The sequence below is a fragment of the Emys orbicularis genome, chromosome 4, assembly GCF_028017835.1.
Source record: "Emys orbicularis isolate rEmyOrb1 chromosome 4, rEmyOrb1.hap1, whole genome shotgun sequence".
Taxonomy (NCBI): domain Eukaryota; kingdom Metazoa; phylum Chordata; order Testudines; family Emydidae; genus Emys; species Emys orbicularis.
Window position 1 is genome coordinate 43,780,756 of NC_088686.1, and position 17,897 is coordinate 43,798,652.

Here is a 17,897-nt window from a genome sequence, read left to right on the forward strand (position 1 = left end):
TGGTGACTGGCCAAGAGGGGGCACTCCTCTGGAGCTGTGACAAGACAAAGCAGCAGAAGAGAAATACAGCACAAAACACTGAAAGCTATTATGTAAATATAAAGGCACAGAAGGCAAATTTGTCATTCTGTCTAAGTGGATAAAGCTCAGAGTCATCATAACTCACTGCTAAGGGAAATCAAATATGAATAGTTACAGAAAAGCAAACACCCTGGGAGGGTGTAGAACATCTTCTAGATCTACATGGATCAATCAGAAGAGAAAGACACATATAGACGGGTGGATATGCAGAGCATGTAAGATTTTTGGCATTATTTGTAGCTTCTTCAGATGCATGCCAGAGCAATGTTGCTTGTTTTGCCTGACCAACATCCCTATTAGGTGAGGCTAAAGTCAGGGTCTGAGCTGACAACACTGCAACAGATACCGGCTAGTTTGCTAGGCCTGCATCATCAGACTGTGTGCTAGGAAGAGAATATTTAAAGTTCCTAATGTAGCCTTGCCCCTGGAAGTGTTTACCCTTGGTCACCGTAGAACTCATTCCAGGATACATGACGACTCAGTGTATTGGGTAGGATATAGAGCCTCTCACCTCCAATTCTTGCTTCAAATCCCACCCAGGTGGATAGTGGACCCCAAAAATCTGTTCAGACAATATGCAGTGTTATCATAGCTGTGTCGGTCCCAGGATATTAGAGGGACAAGATGGGTGATGTAATATCTTTTATTCGACAGACTTCTATTGACGAAAGACAAGCTTTTGAACTTACACGTCTTCTTCAGATCTGACCTGAGGAAGAGCTCTGTGTAAGCTCAAAAGCTTCTCTCTGACCAATAGAAGATGGTTCAGCCAATACGAAATAAATTCATGGCTTCAATGCAATTCCCACCAAACAGGTGTCTACAAAACCACCAACACAACTGTCCCCCCTCCACCTTTACAATCTCAGGAGAAAGGCCGAAAATTGAAAGAACCATAAAATCTGAATTCTGTCCAGGGCAGGGGAAGGCACACTGGGTGAGGCACAAAGGACTCAGTCTCCAAGGGCTCCTTTTTAGAGCAGTGGGCATTATACAGGATTCTCTGCTTGTGCCCCAGCTAGATCCCTGTGACCTATACACACTGCCCCATCCCTGTTTTTATCATTCTTTGAATCTGTTGAGTTCTGGGCTTAGTGGTCCCTCCCTCACATGTCCACCAACCCAGTATTAAAATAGGCTGCCACTTTTCACCAGTGATAAACTCTTTAAAAAAAAGTCATTCAGTGATATACTTGTCTGTACCCTTGGGTTACAAATGCATAGAGAAGTACCTGTGTACCCTCCCTTTCTGCATTTCTAGACAGAGGTGCACAAGAAGGCTCCTATATGGGCACCTTCTCAAGACTGAGGTAAAGAAGTAATCTGCGTGGGCCCCCTCCCCACATGGGATAGAAAAGATCATTTTTCCCCATAGACCATCCAATGTATCAGACCAAATGTGCTGCATTTGAAAGGGAAACAAATATTTCCTTTCCCTAAATAAAGGCAAGCACCATCCGTGCTCCCTCCCACCACCAGACCAGACCATTCGCACCTGAACCCTCCTATCTGGCCCCAGAACCCTTCCACCCACCCTTAGTTGAATTCAATTGCTCACCCAGGGCCACTGTGCAGCAGCACCAAGTCTGAGCACAGGCTAGCACCTTACATAAGTGGGAATAGAGCCAAGACAGCAGGAAGAGGCTTTAGGTTAAGCTCTGCCCTGAGGATTTGCAGTGAGACCACTAGGGCTCAGACTATCCTCCAAGCGACTGTTCACATTCATCCCTGGCATGACCTTGGTCACTTGGTGCAGACATTGTGACAAACTGTGGTCTGATTGAAGGACACAAACTTGGGCCCTGCTACCGCTTCCCTGGATGTTGGAGGACAACTGGCCAGCTCAATTTTGTCTGGAGCAATAGGTAGAGGCCCTCTGCATGGTCAGCTTGGGGAAGCCTTTGCCTCCAAGTCCCTGCTATGCTGAGAGTGATCTTTGAGAAAGAAGGGAACCCAGCTTATTAAAGCAAACTCAGATAATGTGGGAGCAGGACACCATTCTGGAAATGGACAACTCTGGAGCAGCAGAGATGGAAGGAGGTGCTAGACAAAGCTGGGGGTTAGGGCTGACAAGAACTCAAAGATGAGTGGAAGTAACATAGTTCCTATTAAGCTTAAATAGAACATGGGGGGCAAGAGCACTCAAATGCCCTACATAACACAGGCTGCTCTGCAATTCCTTGTGCTGCCACAGGTGAAAACCAAAGCAAATGCAGCCAGCAGAACTGGGGGCTACCCATATTTCCCTGAATGGCAGCAAAGAGAATCCACCCTAGGTGAGAAGGGGATGCCAGTGAGTCATGAAAGAATGTACCAATAGATAGGAAGCCAGAAAATGAGTGGAGCAAGAGAAATCATAGAATATCAGGGTTGGAAGGGACCTCAGGAGGTCATCTAGACCAACCCCCTGCTCAAAGCAGGACCAATCCCCAGATAGATTTTTGCCCCAAATCCCTAAATGGCCCCCTCAAGGGCTGAACTCACAACCCTGGGTTTAGCAGGCCAATGCTCAAACCACTGAGCTATCCCTCCCCACAGCCAAGGCCTCACCCCCTTCCAGAGGCTCCCTCTCTACAGGAAAGGGGGACCTTTTTAGGCTTCCCAAAGCAAAGAGTTCTGCACCTACCAACACACCATGTGACCTGATCTTTCTTTATTATTAAAAGCCCAAGACCCACCCCATCTATTTCCCCCCTCAGCACACAGACTTGAAGGATGTGGGGAGAGAGAGAATGCAGCTGTCACACTAGATAAGTAAATATCCTCCAAAGACCCCAGTACATTCCAGGTGAAGCATAACTAAGGTTCAGGCACAGTGTATGTTTTTACTTACTCTGGCCCTTCTTCCACCTCTTCCTCCTCCGAGGACGAGCCAGTTTCCTCCAGGTCCCGAGCCATCCCAACTGGCATCTCCTATGGGAGTTTTCATCCAGCCCAGTCACAGTGGTCTCTTAGACCCTTTCATATAGAATCAGTGGACCTAGCCAGTGCAGCTACCTGCAATAATCATCAGAAGTACGAGTATATGACTGAGCAGAATAGCCTAGAGACAGATGTCAACTCAACACTACCTCAACTGTTTCCAGTACACAAATCTACATGGGATATAAACCTGCTGCTACAGGGCATAAACCAACCTACTTGCTGCCAGAAGGCAGGAAGAAACTTCCATAACGGTCAGTTCTTGCACTTTCCTCTGAACCATCAGGTTCTGGCCACTAGTCCAGGACACTTGACTGCACAGACAAGAGATAGATAGCACTGCTATTTTTTAGTCACAGTGATACTCCTTTGGGGCCTTCAACCATCATGAAGAATCCCCTGAGAGACCCTCCCTGGGTCTAACAGCTCCAGTGCAGGAAGTCCCAGGCTAGTTGCCCAAGTGTAGTTGGGCTGACTCAGCACCCCAGAGGAGACAGTTACTTTCCTGTATCAGAGGGGTAGCCGTGTTAGTCTGAATCTGTAAAAAGCAACAGAGGGTCCTGTGGCACCTTTAAGGCTAACAGAAGTATTGGGAGCATAAGCTTTCGTGGGTAAGAACCTCACTTCTTCAGATACAAGTCTGTTACTTTCCTGTGCGCCTGACTCAGAGACTAGCTGGAAAAGGTCTGGCTACTTCAGCACTTTCTTCCTCAAAGGCTTTCCTGCTAGGGACATGCTTTAGTCAAACAAGCCCTGGGGCTCCGCACATGGGTAACTGGGGGAAGTTCTCTGGCCTGGGTTATACAGGAGCTCAGACGGTCACTTCGGGCTTTACCGCCTATAAAGGAGGGACTGGCCCGCCACGCGGCCTGGTGCCGACCCGCGTTGGCCCAGGCCCTCTGGTCACTGCCCGTGCAGGAGCCTCCGACTCCCCCCGTTAGCCCGGCCAGAAGGGTCGGTCCGGGATGCGCGGAGAGTCCAGCACCCCGGCGACGCCTAGGGATCAGTGGGCACCAGAGGCTGCCTGGGATAAGGGGCTTCCCAGGGCAGCTGCCCCTCCCCACGCCGCCCACTCACCCGACCCCACCTGCCACGAAGGGGCCCGGCCGCGCTCCGGGGAGGCACCTGGCGCCGCCACACAGCCAGCCGGCCCCGCCGAACGCAGCCGCCTCGGGGCTAGCGAGCCCGGGACACCAGGCTCCCCGCCGTGCTGCCAGGCGGCACCCGCCGCTGGGAACCCTGGTGAGTTCCAGGATTCCCTGGGATCGCGCCGGGCCCCCCCGCCTTCCTCCCGTACCTACAGCCTCGTCGTCCCGGGGGGGCTGAGCTCCGGGCAACTCAGCCCCGGCGGCCGCAGCTCCCTCCTCCCGACGCTTCCCCGGTTACTACAACAACCAACAGGCAGGCAACCGCCCCAACTCCCTGCTGCGCAGGCGCCAGCGGCACCCCCCGTCGCTCTTCCAGCCGCGCAGGCGCAAACGCTACATTGCGCTCCCTACTCAGCAAGGCGCAAGCGCACGGCTTGCCTGCGCCGCTTGCAGCTTCCGCCTCCTCCAACATGGCGACCGAGGAACCCGAAGTATAGGCTGGGCCCATATTTTACGTCACCGCGCCTCAGGGGCGGAGCCCCCTTAGTGTCTTTGATTCGTGTAGTGACCTATCAATCCACATGGCGTGTGAGTAGAGATGGGTCTAACAGCCAATCAGAGTAGGGGCAGGGCTAACAGGGAACCAATCAATACGCAGAGCATCCAGGGGCGGGGGTGCTGCTGTATAGAGGTGGGGAGTCGCTGGGGCTGCGAGCAGGTGTGCAGTGGCGTGAGGGTTGGTCGGAGGATGCGGTGCAGGGGCTCGGGGGAGATCGTGGGAGGGCTGGGGGATCTGTTGGGGAAGGGCGACAGGGAGGTGATGGGAGTCGGGGCGGAAAGGGGGTGGGGGACTTGTGTGAGAGATTTGGGACAGGAGGAAGCGAAGTGGGGTGCAGCCCTGGGACAGTGGAGCGGGGAGTGCAAATCCCTATACTGGCCTTGGCGAGTAGGATGCATTAACGGGGGAGTCCAAGACTTGATATCGTGATGGTCAGTGCCCAGCTTTGCCATACAGGGAGCTCAATACACTATCGGTTTTGCAGACGTCTCTGTTTGGGGTGATGTGGCAAGCTGCTGCTGCCAATCGGGGGAGAGAGGAAGGTGGAGAGGCTGCACCAAAGGTTTCTAAACAGGACCTACTTGGTCAAGTTTGGCTCAGGACCCAGATGATTAGTGACCTCCCACAGTGAGGCAGCATCATGCTTTTCCATCCCCTTTTGATGGACATACAGATTTCTACCTTTGCATTATGAGGGGTGTAGTGTAGGCCTCATCTGGTAGGGGCGGGTCTCTTTATGGGAATCTGTGGGAAGAGAAGGTGACTTTCTGTAGAAAAGCCTGGACCCTGGTTTAAGTGGAAGCGTTCTAGGGGGTGGAATCCATGTGGTTTCCTTTTGTGATGCTGATCTCCTGCCTTTGTCCCCAGGAGCAGGTACCAGAGCATGATGAGCCGTTTTCTGAATGTGTTGCGCAGCTGGCTGGTCATGGTGTCCATCATTGCAATGGGGAACACACTGCAGAGCTTTCGTGATCACAGCTTCCTCTCCGAGAAGCTGTACACGGGCACACCCACCCTTGGTAAGGAGCCCAGGTTGCCCTTCCTGCCCATAAGGAGGCATTACCATATCAGCTATACCTCATGTATCAACATCCTGCCCCAGGTCCTGGAGGACTTTTGTCCACATCTCAGAAGTGAGCCACAATTCGGGTCTTAACCTCCTGTGAGCCATATGCTAGCCCAAACTCACAAGGGCAACCAGCACCGTCCCTTCTTCAGCAATGAGCCCTCATCTTCTCTGGAGAGTGCCAACCTGTCTCCACTGTACCATCTTCTACAGCCTTAAGTCACCTGCCGGCCAAGATCTGGAACCCTTTCTCCAGAAGGGTTGGCACTAGATATCACCCTCTCACCAAGCCTGCAAATGCTGCTATTCAGCAGTTCCAGGCAGCAGACAGCATTGTTCAGCATCCACAGCAATGCACTTTTAACTCCGTGATCTTAGTACGGCTTCTTCAGTGCTGGAACCAGCCGTGGTTCCTTTTCCCCCTTGAGGTCTGTGGTTTCTGGAAAGGGTGCATGGTTCAACAGCTACAGAAACACCCACTCAGCTGCCCTTTAATCATCTAGGAAACCTTGTTATTCTCTCCTACTTGCTGTGGGTGTAACTGCACTAGCTGGGAGGAGATCTCATGTTCTTCCTTCCCTCCACCACTTTGCCCAGCCTGCAGAGATGGTAGCTCATGGGAGGGAGCATTCATTTTCCTCATCTGTTTCTTCTTCTCTGCACAGTGAATGGTCTCCAAGCTCGGACCTTTGGCATCTGGACTCTGCTCTCATCAGTGATTCGCTGCTCCTGTGCCATTGACATCCGCAACAAGACGTATGTAAGGGAAACACCAGAGAGGGGTGTCCCTTTTTCCCCATAGTGTTCACTTGTCACTGCTATAACAGCTGTCTCCTGTCCTTTTATGGGGCAGCTCTGGGGGTTGTCAATAGCTGCTTCCTGAAATCCCCTTATTGGGCCCCTCTTGGGGTAGGGGTAGGGGTAGACAGTCTTCCCTTGAAACATCTTAACAGGTAGCTCAAGATGGGGGATTAATCACTGCTCTCTCAATATCCTTTATGGGGCAGCTCTTGGAGTAAGAGGTTTAACTACTGCCCCCTGAATCACAGGAGGAAAGGCCACTCACTTGAACCCAATTCTCAGATCAAGCTAATAATTACCAGATCTGACATGGCCTTTTAAGCCCTATAGTGCAGGGGTTCTCAACCTTTTTCTCTCTAAGGGCTCAGCAGGGGTGGGGAGGCCTCAGGGCAGGGGCCTTGGGCATAGGCATAGTTTGACTTCTATTGGGGGGGGGCAGGGGCCAGTGGGGCTCGAGCCACCTCCGCATGGCGGAGTCCAGCGAGGTAGCGCCACCTCCACTCCCTGACTCACCTCAGCAGGCCACCCAGCCTGTCTGGGTTGGGAGGGGGGGGGTGCAACCAAAAATTATAACTCAAAGGTGGGGGGTTTCGCTCAAAACGTTTGAAAACAGCTTAGGGTGCAGGGAGGGGGTAGCTAGGGGCTGTGTGCAGGCGGGGGGTAACTCAGGGAGGAGGGAGAGCTTGCTAGGGGCTGTGGGAGGGCAGCTCAGGGTGGAGGTAGGGCATCACTTGGGGCTGTGTGCAGACAGGGTAGCTCAACTTGCATGGGGGGTGGCTAGGGGCTGTGTGAGGGAAGGGGGGTAGCTCAGGGTGCAGGGAGGTGGGTACTAGGGGCTGTGTGCGGGCGGGGGGGGTAACTCAGGGTGCATGGAGGTGGGTACTAGGGGCTGTGTGCAGGCAGGGGGTAGCTCAGGGTGCAGGGAGGTGGGTACTAGGGGCTGTGTGTGGGCAGGAAGTAGCTCAGGGTGCAGGGAGGTGGGTACTAGGGGCTGTGTGTGGGCAGGGGGTAGCTCAGGGTGCAGGGAAGTGGGTACTAGGGGCTGTGTGCGGGCAGGGGATAGCTCAGGGTGCAGGGAGGTGGGTACTAGGGGCTGTGTGTGGGCAGGGGGGGTAGCTCAGGGTGCATGGAGGTGGGTACTAGGGGCTGTGTGTGGGCAGGGGGTAGCTCAGGGTGCAGGGAGGTGGGTACTAGGGGCTGTGTGCGGGCAGGGGGGTAGCTCAGTGTGCATGGAAGTGGATACTAGGGGCCTTGTGTGGGCAGGGGTAGCTCAGGGTGCAGGGAGGGTGTAGCTCAGGGTGTAGGGAGAGGGGTATTAGGGGCTGTGTGCTGAGAGGATTCCCCTGCAGTCCCTGTTCCCGGAGGGGTCTGCCAGTCACGGAGCTGGGTCTCCTCAACTGGGGGGGCTCTTACCGGCTGCCTCTACGGGAGCAAAGGTGTCTGGGAGCTGAGGAACAGCTTCGAGTGGAAGAAATGCTGCTGCTGCCTGTGCCATGCACCAGCCAGAACAGCAGCTGTCCCACACTGCCTGGCTCTGGCTTTGGCTTCCCGCCTCCGACCTGGCCAGGGGGCGGGGAAAGGAGGGGCAGGGGAGGTGTGGAGCTGTCCCTGGGAACTGCCGTGATCTTGCGCTGCAGTGGGGGGGCAATGCCCTCCATGTCCCTAATTCTGTCCATGCACTCAGGGCTTCTGCCCCACAGGGAGCATCGGGGCTCTGGGATTCAGCCCTGTGCCTCCCTGCTTCAGCCCCACAGGGAGGCGCCGGGAATCTGGGCTTCAGCCCCGCAGGGGGGCACCGGGGATCAGGGCTTCAGCCACGGGGCCCCGCAGCCCCCTTGAAAGGGCTCACGGGCCCCCTGGGGGCCACAGACCCCCGGTTGAGAACTGCTGCTATAGTGTTTCTGATCTTCATTCTGGAACCCTCAGCCCGGTGGCCTCATTACCCTGGTGATACTGGGTGCTTAGCAACACTGCCATCATACTGGTGCATGGCGCCTGTTTTGCCAGTGGCTGCTCTGTTAAGGATTGTATGGAAACTCATCCCAAGTGACGTGTCATGCACCTTGCTGTGGGTCTGAAGGGAGCACATGCACATGGGCTGTCTTGATTAGGGCCAGCATAAGCTGGTGGTTGTCTTTGTAACTAGAGGGGATGGGCACTGAGGCTGGCTGTTTATTCCTCTGGTAATAGGGGAACTTCTGTCTGGCAGTAGTGCCAGAGCAGGATGACTTCTATATGTATCTCTAGTACACACTGGATGAATGACTGTGTGATGGAGATGGGAGGCTGGTGGTTCTCTCTGCTGGGTATATTTGTAGAGGGGGTGAACTCAGGCCAGTTGGTTATGTCTGTGGGTTAGGGGACTGCTGGCAGTTGCCATGGGAGGGGCACATCCTGACCAACTGGTTGTTTCTTGGAAGGGTTTTGTGTTCTAATAGTCTGCAGCAATGCAGTTGCTAGAGGGCAGCAGAGCTCAGGTATTACATCAGCTTAGGTGCTGGATTTGTAGACAGCTCCAGGCCCAAATAAGCTTCTCTTCTTGTATCATGGGGTGCCTCCACCATTCCCCAATCCCTTGTCCCCTCAAGTTCTTACCACTCCCCTTGTGCACACACACTCCCCTTATCCCCCTCTGCTCCTACAATGGCAATCCGTGCACGTCTGCTTGATGATGCGCTTGAACTCCTCTGCTTCAGTGAAACCTGCCTGCAGCTGGACCCATTCCTGCAACATCAGAAGATGGTTCCTGTGGTGCCCCCTCATTGAACAGCTCTGGGACAAGGAGGTGATGCTTGTCCTTAAAGGCTAAGTTCCCAGTGCTCCTGCTCTCCTCTGAGACATTCTCTCATCATCTCCTCCTCTGTACAGATGGGCTGTGTTTTCTTCCCAAAAGTCCCAGGGGGCTGGACACCACCCTAAGCACTGGCCTCCTGGAGCTGCCTCCCACTCCCATACCCCCAGGGATAAGGACACTGCCTCCCCTACCTCCTTCTCAGCCCAGTACAGCTCTGTGCCTCAGACTGACCACTTTCTCTTTCCAGTGCACTGAGTAATCCTGCCCCTCCCCACTGACTCCACCGCAGCTCCTATCCTGCCTGCCTACCCTGCTCAGTACTCCCAGATCAACTCAGATTTCCTTTTAAAGTGCCATTGTCCTGCGAAAAGCTGTAAAATGCCTTATGGGCCCCATGTTTGTGTCGCAGTGAGGTCCATATCACATTTGCTGTTTACAAATAAAAAGATGTTTTTTCTTCTCATTTCTTCTCAAAACTCACCCTGGGCTGAGAGAGTCAAGCGGGATGCTTTCCTTTTTGCACACCATCAGTAGAGAAGGCTCATCAGGACAGATTCTGTCCTCAGTGCCACCTGTGCTGCCCCATTCTAGCCGTTTGATGTAACGGATTGGAACTTTAGCAGAATCCTTTACTATGATGCATTGGCTGGAAGAGAATCCAACTCATTCTCTCTCAGAGGGCCTAACAGGAGTAAAAAGCTGCAAAGACTTATTTCAGTCACAGACAGGGGTGCTGGAACAATTTTATAGTGGCAGTGCTGATGATGGAAACCATGTATTTGGTGTTTGTTATTACTGCTTCAAGACGGCGGTGTGGCAGCACCCCTAGTTCCAGCACCACTGGTCACAGAAGTTGGCAGCTCTGACTCCACTACCCCGATAGGAAGGGCCCAGCAAAATGAGAAGTGGCCATCGGTACATAGTCACTTTACAGAATAAGGAAGGGTCTACATTAGGAAATTATCAGATCTTCCCAGAGTTCCTCAACTGGAGTTGATAACTGTTTGGGTTTAGTGTAGACAGGACCAAGCCTTTAAGCCCTCATTACTGAAAACATCTTACACTCATCTCTAGGCCCCTTCCTTGACAGTAATGTTTGCACTTGAAGCTGCCATTTTAGCCCTGATTGGCCAGGGTTAGGACAATGTATTGTCAACAACAGATAACTTTCACCATGTAAAAAAGGCTCTAACACTTTTGTGGGCACAAGGAAGATCTTGAAAGAAAATGCCTCAGGCACCAAAGAGGCTGGGAAGGGACCTGTCTGTGGTTTTCCCCATCCTGCCGCTGCTAGGCTGGAATTGGATCTCACTCCACAGTGTGGGGATGGACTGGGCTGGCTCTCCCCATCCTGCTCTTTTCCTCTCCCTGGCAGGCTTGTGCCCCCACTCCACACTACCCACTAACCGCTCTCTCTTTCTCTCTGCTCTTGGCAGCCTCTATCACATCACACTCTTGACCTTCCTCATAGCCCTGGCCCATTTCCTCTCTGAAGTGTTTGTTTACGGCACAGCAGCCCCGACGATTGGTGTCCTGGCGCCCCTGATGGTGGCAAGTAAGTACAGCTTACTCCATGATTCCCCTGGGAGCTAGGAGGCTGGGGTTGAGCTCAGATGAGGGGGTGGGGAGAGGTAAAGTTCCCTTCCTCTGGGCAGTGTTTCTGGCACCTACTTGCCTTCCATCTGTGTCTCAGGTTTCTCCATCCTGGGCATGTTGATTGGGCTGCAATACCTGGATGTGGATGCAGTGTCACGAAACAAGAAGAAAAACTGAAGCCAAGGGTCCCACGTATGTTAGAATCACCTGCCTGCTGCCTCCACATCTTCCCTGCCAAACTCCTGCCATCTTACCTCCCTGGCCTCCTCTCTGCTTCTCTAGCCCCTGGCCCCCTGCAGTCAGATCATAGTTTGACTTCTTGTTAATCATTCTTCATTAGCAATTGATTTCACCTGTACAGGCAGTGTTTTAATGGTGACCAGTGATAAAAGCCCAGCCCCAAGCCTGTGGGGGCTGTCCCACTGTAGGCATTGCCTGAGACAGCCTCAGCCCCTAGGCTGGCAAGGGGACCACTTCCCAGCCATGCCCAGCACTGTTCTCCCCCTGCTGCAGGGAGGAGGAGTAGAGCCACCCATGATCTGCTGGAGATCTGTGGAGGAGGAGACACCAAGTCCAGCCCCTGGTGCCGCTGTGTTTTGTATGTGTCTATGTTCATGGGGCAGTTTGTAATAAACAATAGAAAACTGTGGAGGGTGCAGAGTGTTGCCTTCTACTAGAGAGAGGGAGGGAGGAAGGGAGACCCAGCCTGAGTGACAAGGAGCAGCCACCTTTAGCCCACCTCACCCTGGAGGGTAAGTCAGCCCTCCTACCCAGCCAAGGCCTCCTTCCAATCTCCTGCTCCACAGCCTGATTGCTCACACTGTATGGACGTGAAGTGCAGTGGCAATCTATTGCTGCTTCCTCCCCTTTCCCTAGCTTATGAGGGACAATGAAGTGAACCCAGCTGTTCCTTTACTTCCTCCAATGTGGCTGTGATTCAGCTCCCAGCAGAGACTTTGTGCATAATGTGCTGCTTGTGAAAGCAGAGAGGGTCTGGGCCAGGCCTAAGATGGGGAAAGCAGGTGGTGGGAGTTATCAGGGCCGGGGGCGCTGTGCAGAAGAGGGAGTGAGGATATTAGAGGATGTGGGGGAGAATAGACACTAGTAAACAGACAATTGCTTCTGCTCTCTGGGCCAGGAGCCCCTGCCCTATTCAGTGTAACCACCACAGCAGTTCCAGTGAGAGGGGATTGTGTAGGGAGATGTGTTAACCACATAATGCCCATTGTGTGCTATGGGACTGGGCCTGTCCCTCTGCATTTCCAGTAGTGGCTCACACAGCTGCATGGTTTGTGCCATCTTTACAGCTCTGCCAATGGTAGGCTCCCTGTGGGTAGATTATTTATGGACAACTGTCAGACAGCTGCACCAATACAGCTATTAAATACAAATTATATTTAAAAATACAAGGAATCCAGTGAATATTTTCCCAAGGCCTTTTGAGATCACACAGGCCTGAGCCACTCCCACAATCCCCAAAATTGTATTATAATAAATCAGGGTAACCAGTGGAGGAAGGCCACTTAAAGATAGCGGGAAGACAATACTGGTCCAGGGGCACACTCTGCATTATCAAGCATCAGTCTAATGACTCCAAAACTAGAGCCTGCACAGCACTTACTAGTGGTCCTTAGAGATGACAGGTCATGTGCTGACAGCTCTCCTTGTGTCCAGGCTCTTTATTGAACAGAGGCACCTGGAGGCCTGCAGAAGTAGATGGACATGAGGAGGTGCTAGCCTAATTGCTGCTTCTAAAGGCCTCAGCTACTGAGGAGAGGAAACAGGAACTGCTTCCACCAAGCCAGGGGCCTGAGCTGCCAGCCACCAGCAAGATAGGATGCCCAAAAATATATTGAGGGGAGCAGGGGACCCGGAGGACTAGGTGGTTGGGAAACGTGCAGCTGGGGGGGGAAGGGGCAGAGGAACAAAACAGATGGGAGGGGAGATAAAATGGAGAGCAAAGGCAGCAAGCATGATTAACTTTTTCAGGACACTTCTCAATACTTATCACTGTTTTCCTAATCTTTTCCATGTGACTGACTGCTGGAATTGCTAGGTGGCTCTCACCCAGTGAGGAGAGGGGGGCATTGATAATAAAAGGGAGGCAAACTACATGATTGCAGCTGGGAAGAGAGATGAGGTCAGTGCTCATGAATGGAGGAGCAGGCAACAGCAAATGGTGGGGCTGATGGTGAGTGGGAGGGGACTATCCACAAGATACTCAGGTGATGTGGTTCCTTGTTATGAAAAAAAGTTTAGGATGCCCTGTGCTAGAGCAACCTTAGCATGCCTCCCACAGCTAGTTAGGTGAGAGGAGGGGAAGCGGGAGCACAACTCCTCCTGTCTGTACCAGCAGAGGGCTCCTATAAAATGTGTATTATTTTTATAGCACCAACCTTGTGCTTGTGTAAAGTGCTTTCCAGCCAAGGAAGGGGACGTGGTCCCTGGCCAAAGGAGCTCACAGTCTAACTCAGTAGTGTTGTCACAGTAGCCCTGAAGGCTGGTGTCAAGTATAAGGTGGGCTAGACTCTGGTGCACTTTGAACACATGCCCCAGCGCCAGGCCTTGTGACTGACAGTTGGGCTCTGCCCAGGGCACATATTGGTATTTCCCCAGTCCTCTTACAAATTTTTACTCTACAAAATTTCAAAAACCATCAGGGAAGTTTGATTAAAATAGAAAATCACATTAGTCCACAGACTAAAAATCTGCTGGGCTAGGAGGTCCCTGTACAAAAATGGGAACTGGCCACAGTTGTCATGCACTTTGCAGAGCCAGGGGAAGTTTGGGGGCCTGAGCCATCACCCCCACACTATGGCCAGGTGAACCACCTGCTCCAGTCACTATGAATACAGGGCAGACCCATCACTTCCAGAGCAAGGGTCACAACTCAGAGCAGGGCTGGTCACAAAGCAAGTGCTGTCTAGTTCTCTCTCCACCAAGAGGTTCCTTCAGAGGATGCACTTGGCCACCCATCATACACTTCTCTGGAAGGGGAGACGAGGGCCACTTGAGGAATGCCACTGTGGGCTCCAAATACTGAGTGCTGCATTGGACTCACAGCCCCTGCTCCTCTGAGCCCCAAGCAGACAGATTTGGGGCTTGTGGCTCCATGAAGCTTTCCTGCTGAGCAATAGGTTCTCCCACAGCAGGACACAGAGGTGAAAGCAGACTGATGAGAGAAACCCTGGCTGATCTGTTCCTTCCGATGGCTCCATGAGCAGCTTTCTGGACTCCAGCCCTGATGCTGCCCCCAATGCCATGCTGTGTGGGTACCAGAAGGATACTGCAAGTGACAAAGATGGGAAGGGGGGGTGTGGTAGGCAGTCTCTCCCAGCTCTGCCACCCCACCCCTTCACAGCTTTGATTCATCAAGGACCACAGGAGCAAGGCTGTCCCCAGGCACCTCTTCCAGCGCTTTCTGCAAAATCAGAGAAAAGGGGCATGGTTAGAGCACCAAGTGGCTAGGGCTGGGCTTCAGTGCAGGCCTTGGAGCCCAAAGGCTGGGATACTCCTGAGATCCTCAACAAATCATGCATGAGGATCAGACATCTCCTGCAGAGGAAAGGAGAGGCCCCAAGGAATAATAGCTAAGACCATCCTCTTTAGAGCTCAGCTAAGATTGCACCAGCTCCCTCACCCCAGACAGCTCCACTGCTCAGGTGAGGGGTGTTGGAACAGGCAGAGCAGGGGCCCCTTTCCTCTTGGGCAGCCCCCTGGGCTATTGTAAATACATAGTCATGGCAGCATTATGGAGCTGGGCCTTGCCCCACACAGCCAGCTCAGCTAGAGAAAGGACTCCGCCTCCACTGCAAATGGAGCTTCCAAGTGGAGAAGTGCAGAGCAGGACTTGGGGGAAAGGGAGGCAAAATGCGCCGTGTGGTGGGGAGAACCACTAATGAAGCGGCATACGGTGCATCCCGGTGTATTTAAACAGGACAGGAACTTCAGCACTGGTGCTATGGTCTCCCCCTGGCCAACTCAAAGCTGAGTGCTGACACTGCTCGCCCTCTCCCCACCCTACCCCCATTCAGGCCTCAGGGCTGGCACCTCCAGCCTGTCTTCAAGGCTCAGCGCTTAAATACTATATTGATTCACCAGAAGAAAGAAAACAACTATATTAAGCCTTTTAGAAGAAAAATTTAGGCTGCTTAATTAGAAAAGCTCCCCAGCCATGAGATAGAAGGGGTGCTGGGGACAAACCACCCAACTAGTTTTAAAATAGAGCTTTATAAATTTATGAATGGGATTGTATGACAGGGTTGCCAGCCTGCAATAGCAGGGGACTGGACTTGACCCAGGAGGTTCTTTCCAGTCTTATGTTCCTATTTCCCTAGGGAATGACTGGGAGAGCCAGAACTCAGCCCTTATAAGACAACACCACACAGGCCTAAAGGAAAATCCTGCCCCCCGCCCAGCAGCAGTCTTCCTATGCCACCCTGACCCTTCAGGATTGCTGTAACAGAATGGTAGGCACCTCTCCTTACTGCTGTGGCCCTTGCTGCTGCCTGTGCTCCTGGTGTCAGCCCTTCAGTTACAACAAGAACTTAACCACCATCGTCACATAGGGCCACTCACTGAATTTTACTGGCTGGGAGTGGAGCCTTCAATGGGCCTGCGCTCTGGACAGAGAACAGAACCCAAGAGAAGGGACCCTGTTCAACAGACTGGCATTCAGCACTATGCATAGTCCCTGGAACAAAGCTTCCTGCTGTAGAGCTGACCCTGCTTCAGAGGGGCTACTGCTAACCTAAGCCTGGCTTGCAGGGTAAAGTGCTGCATGGAGACACTGCTGCGTCATCCTACCCAAGTACACCGGACACTTCAAAATCCCACAAGCGCTGGACAGGACTTTAGCCTGGAGAGCCCTCCTGGGCCTGTCTGAAAGGAGGTCTCTTCTTTCATTGTTTGTCTGGAGGGCTCAGGGGAAGAGACACAGGCAGGTACTGTAGGCTGCTGCCCTTTAGAGCGGCATATGGGTCTGGGCCCTCCCTTCTCTCCCCAAATAGGTGTGTTTGCTAGGCCAGCATATTAGACTTAGAGGCAAAAGTGGAACCCAGCTTCTCCCCATTCAGGAGTCAGAAAGGCAGCTGCCCCAGGAGCCCTTTACCACAGCCCTGCTAGTAAGAGATCCCAGGATGTTCCACTGAGAGCTACCCCAGGATTTCCTTCTAGGCACCCCCCTCTGCACCATTTAAGGCAGGCTCTACAAGGCTCACTGAAGCAGAAACAAACCAAAGAGACCTTGGTGGCCTCAGGACACAGCAGGTACAGGCAGAGTGTGGTAGCGCTAAGCAGTTATCTTCCTGTGGAGTGAGACAAGTCCAAGCCAGGAGCCATGGTCAGAAACACATAGGAAAGAGGTTTGCATCTCCCCTCAGTTCAAGAGAAAACCAGGCAGCTTAGAAGCAAGGGATACAAACATAGCTTTATTTTGTGTAGTATTTTTCATACAAACTGCAGCCCAGAAGGTTTTACAGAGTTAAATAATAATAGCTCAAGGGGAGGAGAGAGATCAGAAGAGCTTCAGAAAGGCAGAGGGATGGAAGGATGCTTTTCTAGACAGCAGGAGCTGCAGACGGGAAAGCTCTCACACCAGCAGTGAGAAGAGTGTTGGCAGGGAGAGAAGAGGCCAAAGTCAGATATGCTGGGAGGTCAGCAGAGTCGAGCTCTGGGAGCTTGGCCAGGGAGGCCTTTGGTGATTTTGAACTGGGGCTTTAAATGAACAGGGAGCCAGTAGAGTCTGAAACCAAACCCATCACAGCTTCATCCCCACTTACCTTTCACCTCTTCTTGAGCTATAGGAACAAAGGGTTAGTAAACCTGCAAACACACATGGCTACACAATCTTGGGAAAGGGAAAAGGCAACGCACACAAGCAGGCACATGCAGTGGGGATAGATGGAGACACCACCACTGGGAATGAGGTGTGGAAACTGCCTGCGCAGATTTGGGGCAGGGGACGCTGGCTATTTGCCACATTGCTAACATGAAAGGTCAGCAGAGCGAAGAGGCATGTGATCTCCAGGGAGTGGCAGGAGGGAGAGAATGTGCTTAGGAATATTCTTCCCATGCCCATCCAGTAAAATTCAAGGAGCTTTGCTAGCTGCAAGATTTCACTAGAGCCAGATAGTTAGCTGAAGTTGTGAGGCCCTGGTGAGCCAGGGAGATGATGGAATCCAAGCTTTCCATTAAGCAAGTATCTCAACCCTGAGTCAGGACACCTCACCAGAGCTAAGAGGATTTTGGCTAGACCTCAGCACACTGTCAAAAATACCTCCACACCCAGACACATGCGCGCACAATAAAACACAAAGTTGTCGCCAACAAGCAGCCAAAACAAGGTTCTATCATGCAGTGTAAATGGGACCTTAACAGGGTTCCAGTGCCATTGAGGACACAATGAAGGTGTCATCTCACTGCAAGATAGAACCATGTTTCAACCAAGCCTGCCAACATGGCTATATCAGGAAAGCAGGACCTTTAAACACCCTAACTCAGGAAATACAGTTGTTTCCTCGCAGCAATGCCGACTCACCTGTATTACACATGTAGCATTTTCAAGTACAACAGGACCACGTTCCATGGTGAAAAAAAAACGAGCATTATGGTTGAGAAAGAATTGTGGCTAAAAGCTGAAGCATCCTTGTGCTCATACTTAAAAATATGGTCTATTGATATCAACTATTTGTCATACAATAGAAGAAATTGAAATTTTTTTTACAAAACCTGCTGTAGAGTAAATTTCAATGCACTCCACATAGTCTTTAGATTTGGCATGAATTGTAAGTTTCAAGGAGATATACAAAACAAGCCAAGTTTGAACGAAATCAGTTCTACTATTTTGGAATCATGCATCTTCAAAATTCTAGGTAGGCATTTTTGTTTGATGAAAAAAATTCTTAACATACTTCTGAACAGATGTTGCTTAAAAACTTTGTTGAAAATTTCATTGCTGAGCCGAGACCCAGCATGGAAAATTTTACCCAT

At 52.1% G+C, this 17,897-nt stretch overlaps 3 protein-coding genes across 7 annotated transcripts in view; 1 reads left to right on the top strand and 2 right to left on the bottom strand.

Moving 5' to 3' along the window:
* Window positions 1-4,342, bottom strand: part of TTLL5 (tubulin tyrosine ligase like 5) — a 201,614-nt gene extending 197,272 nt beyond the window's left edge. Inside the window, exons 1-2 of the mRNA XM_065403286.1 lie at window positions 4,301-4,342; window positions 2,915-3,078 (exon numbers count right to left, since the gene is read on the bottom strand). Of these exons, the coding sequence (XP_065259358.1) occupies window positions 2,915-2,991 (77 nt within the window). The 5' untranslated portion in view covers window positions 2,992-3,078; window positions 4,301-4,342. The remainder of the gene's footprint in view (window positions 1-2,914; window positions 3,079-4,300) is intronic.
* A 271-nt stretch (window positions 4,343-4,613) lies between these two features.
* ERG28 (ergosterol biosynthesis 28 homolog) lies at window positions 4,614-11,553 on the top strand. Of its 5 annotated transcripts, none has more exons than XM_065403160.1 (5): window positions 4,614-4,679; window positions 5,518-5,669; window positions 6,382-6,472; window positions 10,748-10,866; window positions 11,005-11,553. In XM_065403160.1, the coding sequence occupies exons 2-5, from the start codon at window positions 5,534-5,536 to the stop codon at window positions 11,082-11,084; spliced, it is 426 nt and encodes a 141-aa protein (XP_065259232.1). In that variant the 5' UTR covers window positions 4,614-4,679; window positions 5,518-5,533; the 3' UTR covers window positions 11,085-11,553. The 5 variants fall into 5 exon arrangements, with proteins under 5 accessions (XP_065259232.1, XP_065259234.1, XP_065259231.1 ...); XM_065403162.1 differs by having other exon boundaries at window positions 4,649-4,679; window positions 5,524-5,669; XM_065403159.1 differs by lacking the exon at window positions 4,614-4,679 and adding an exon at window positions 4,729-4,782.
* Window positions 11,554-14,262: 2,709 nt separating this feature from the next.
* Window positions 14,263-17,897, bottom strand: part of FLVCR2 (FLVCR choline and putative heme transporter 2) — a 49,756-nt gene continuing 46,121 nt past the window's right edge. Inside the window, exon 10 of the mRNA XM_065403156.1 lies at window positions 14,263-14,328. Coding sequence (XP_065259228.1) covers window positions 14,263-14,328 — 66 coding nt within the window. The remainder of the gene's footprint in view (window positions 14,329-17,897) is intronic.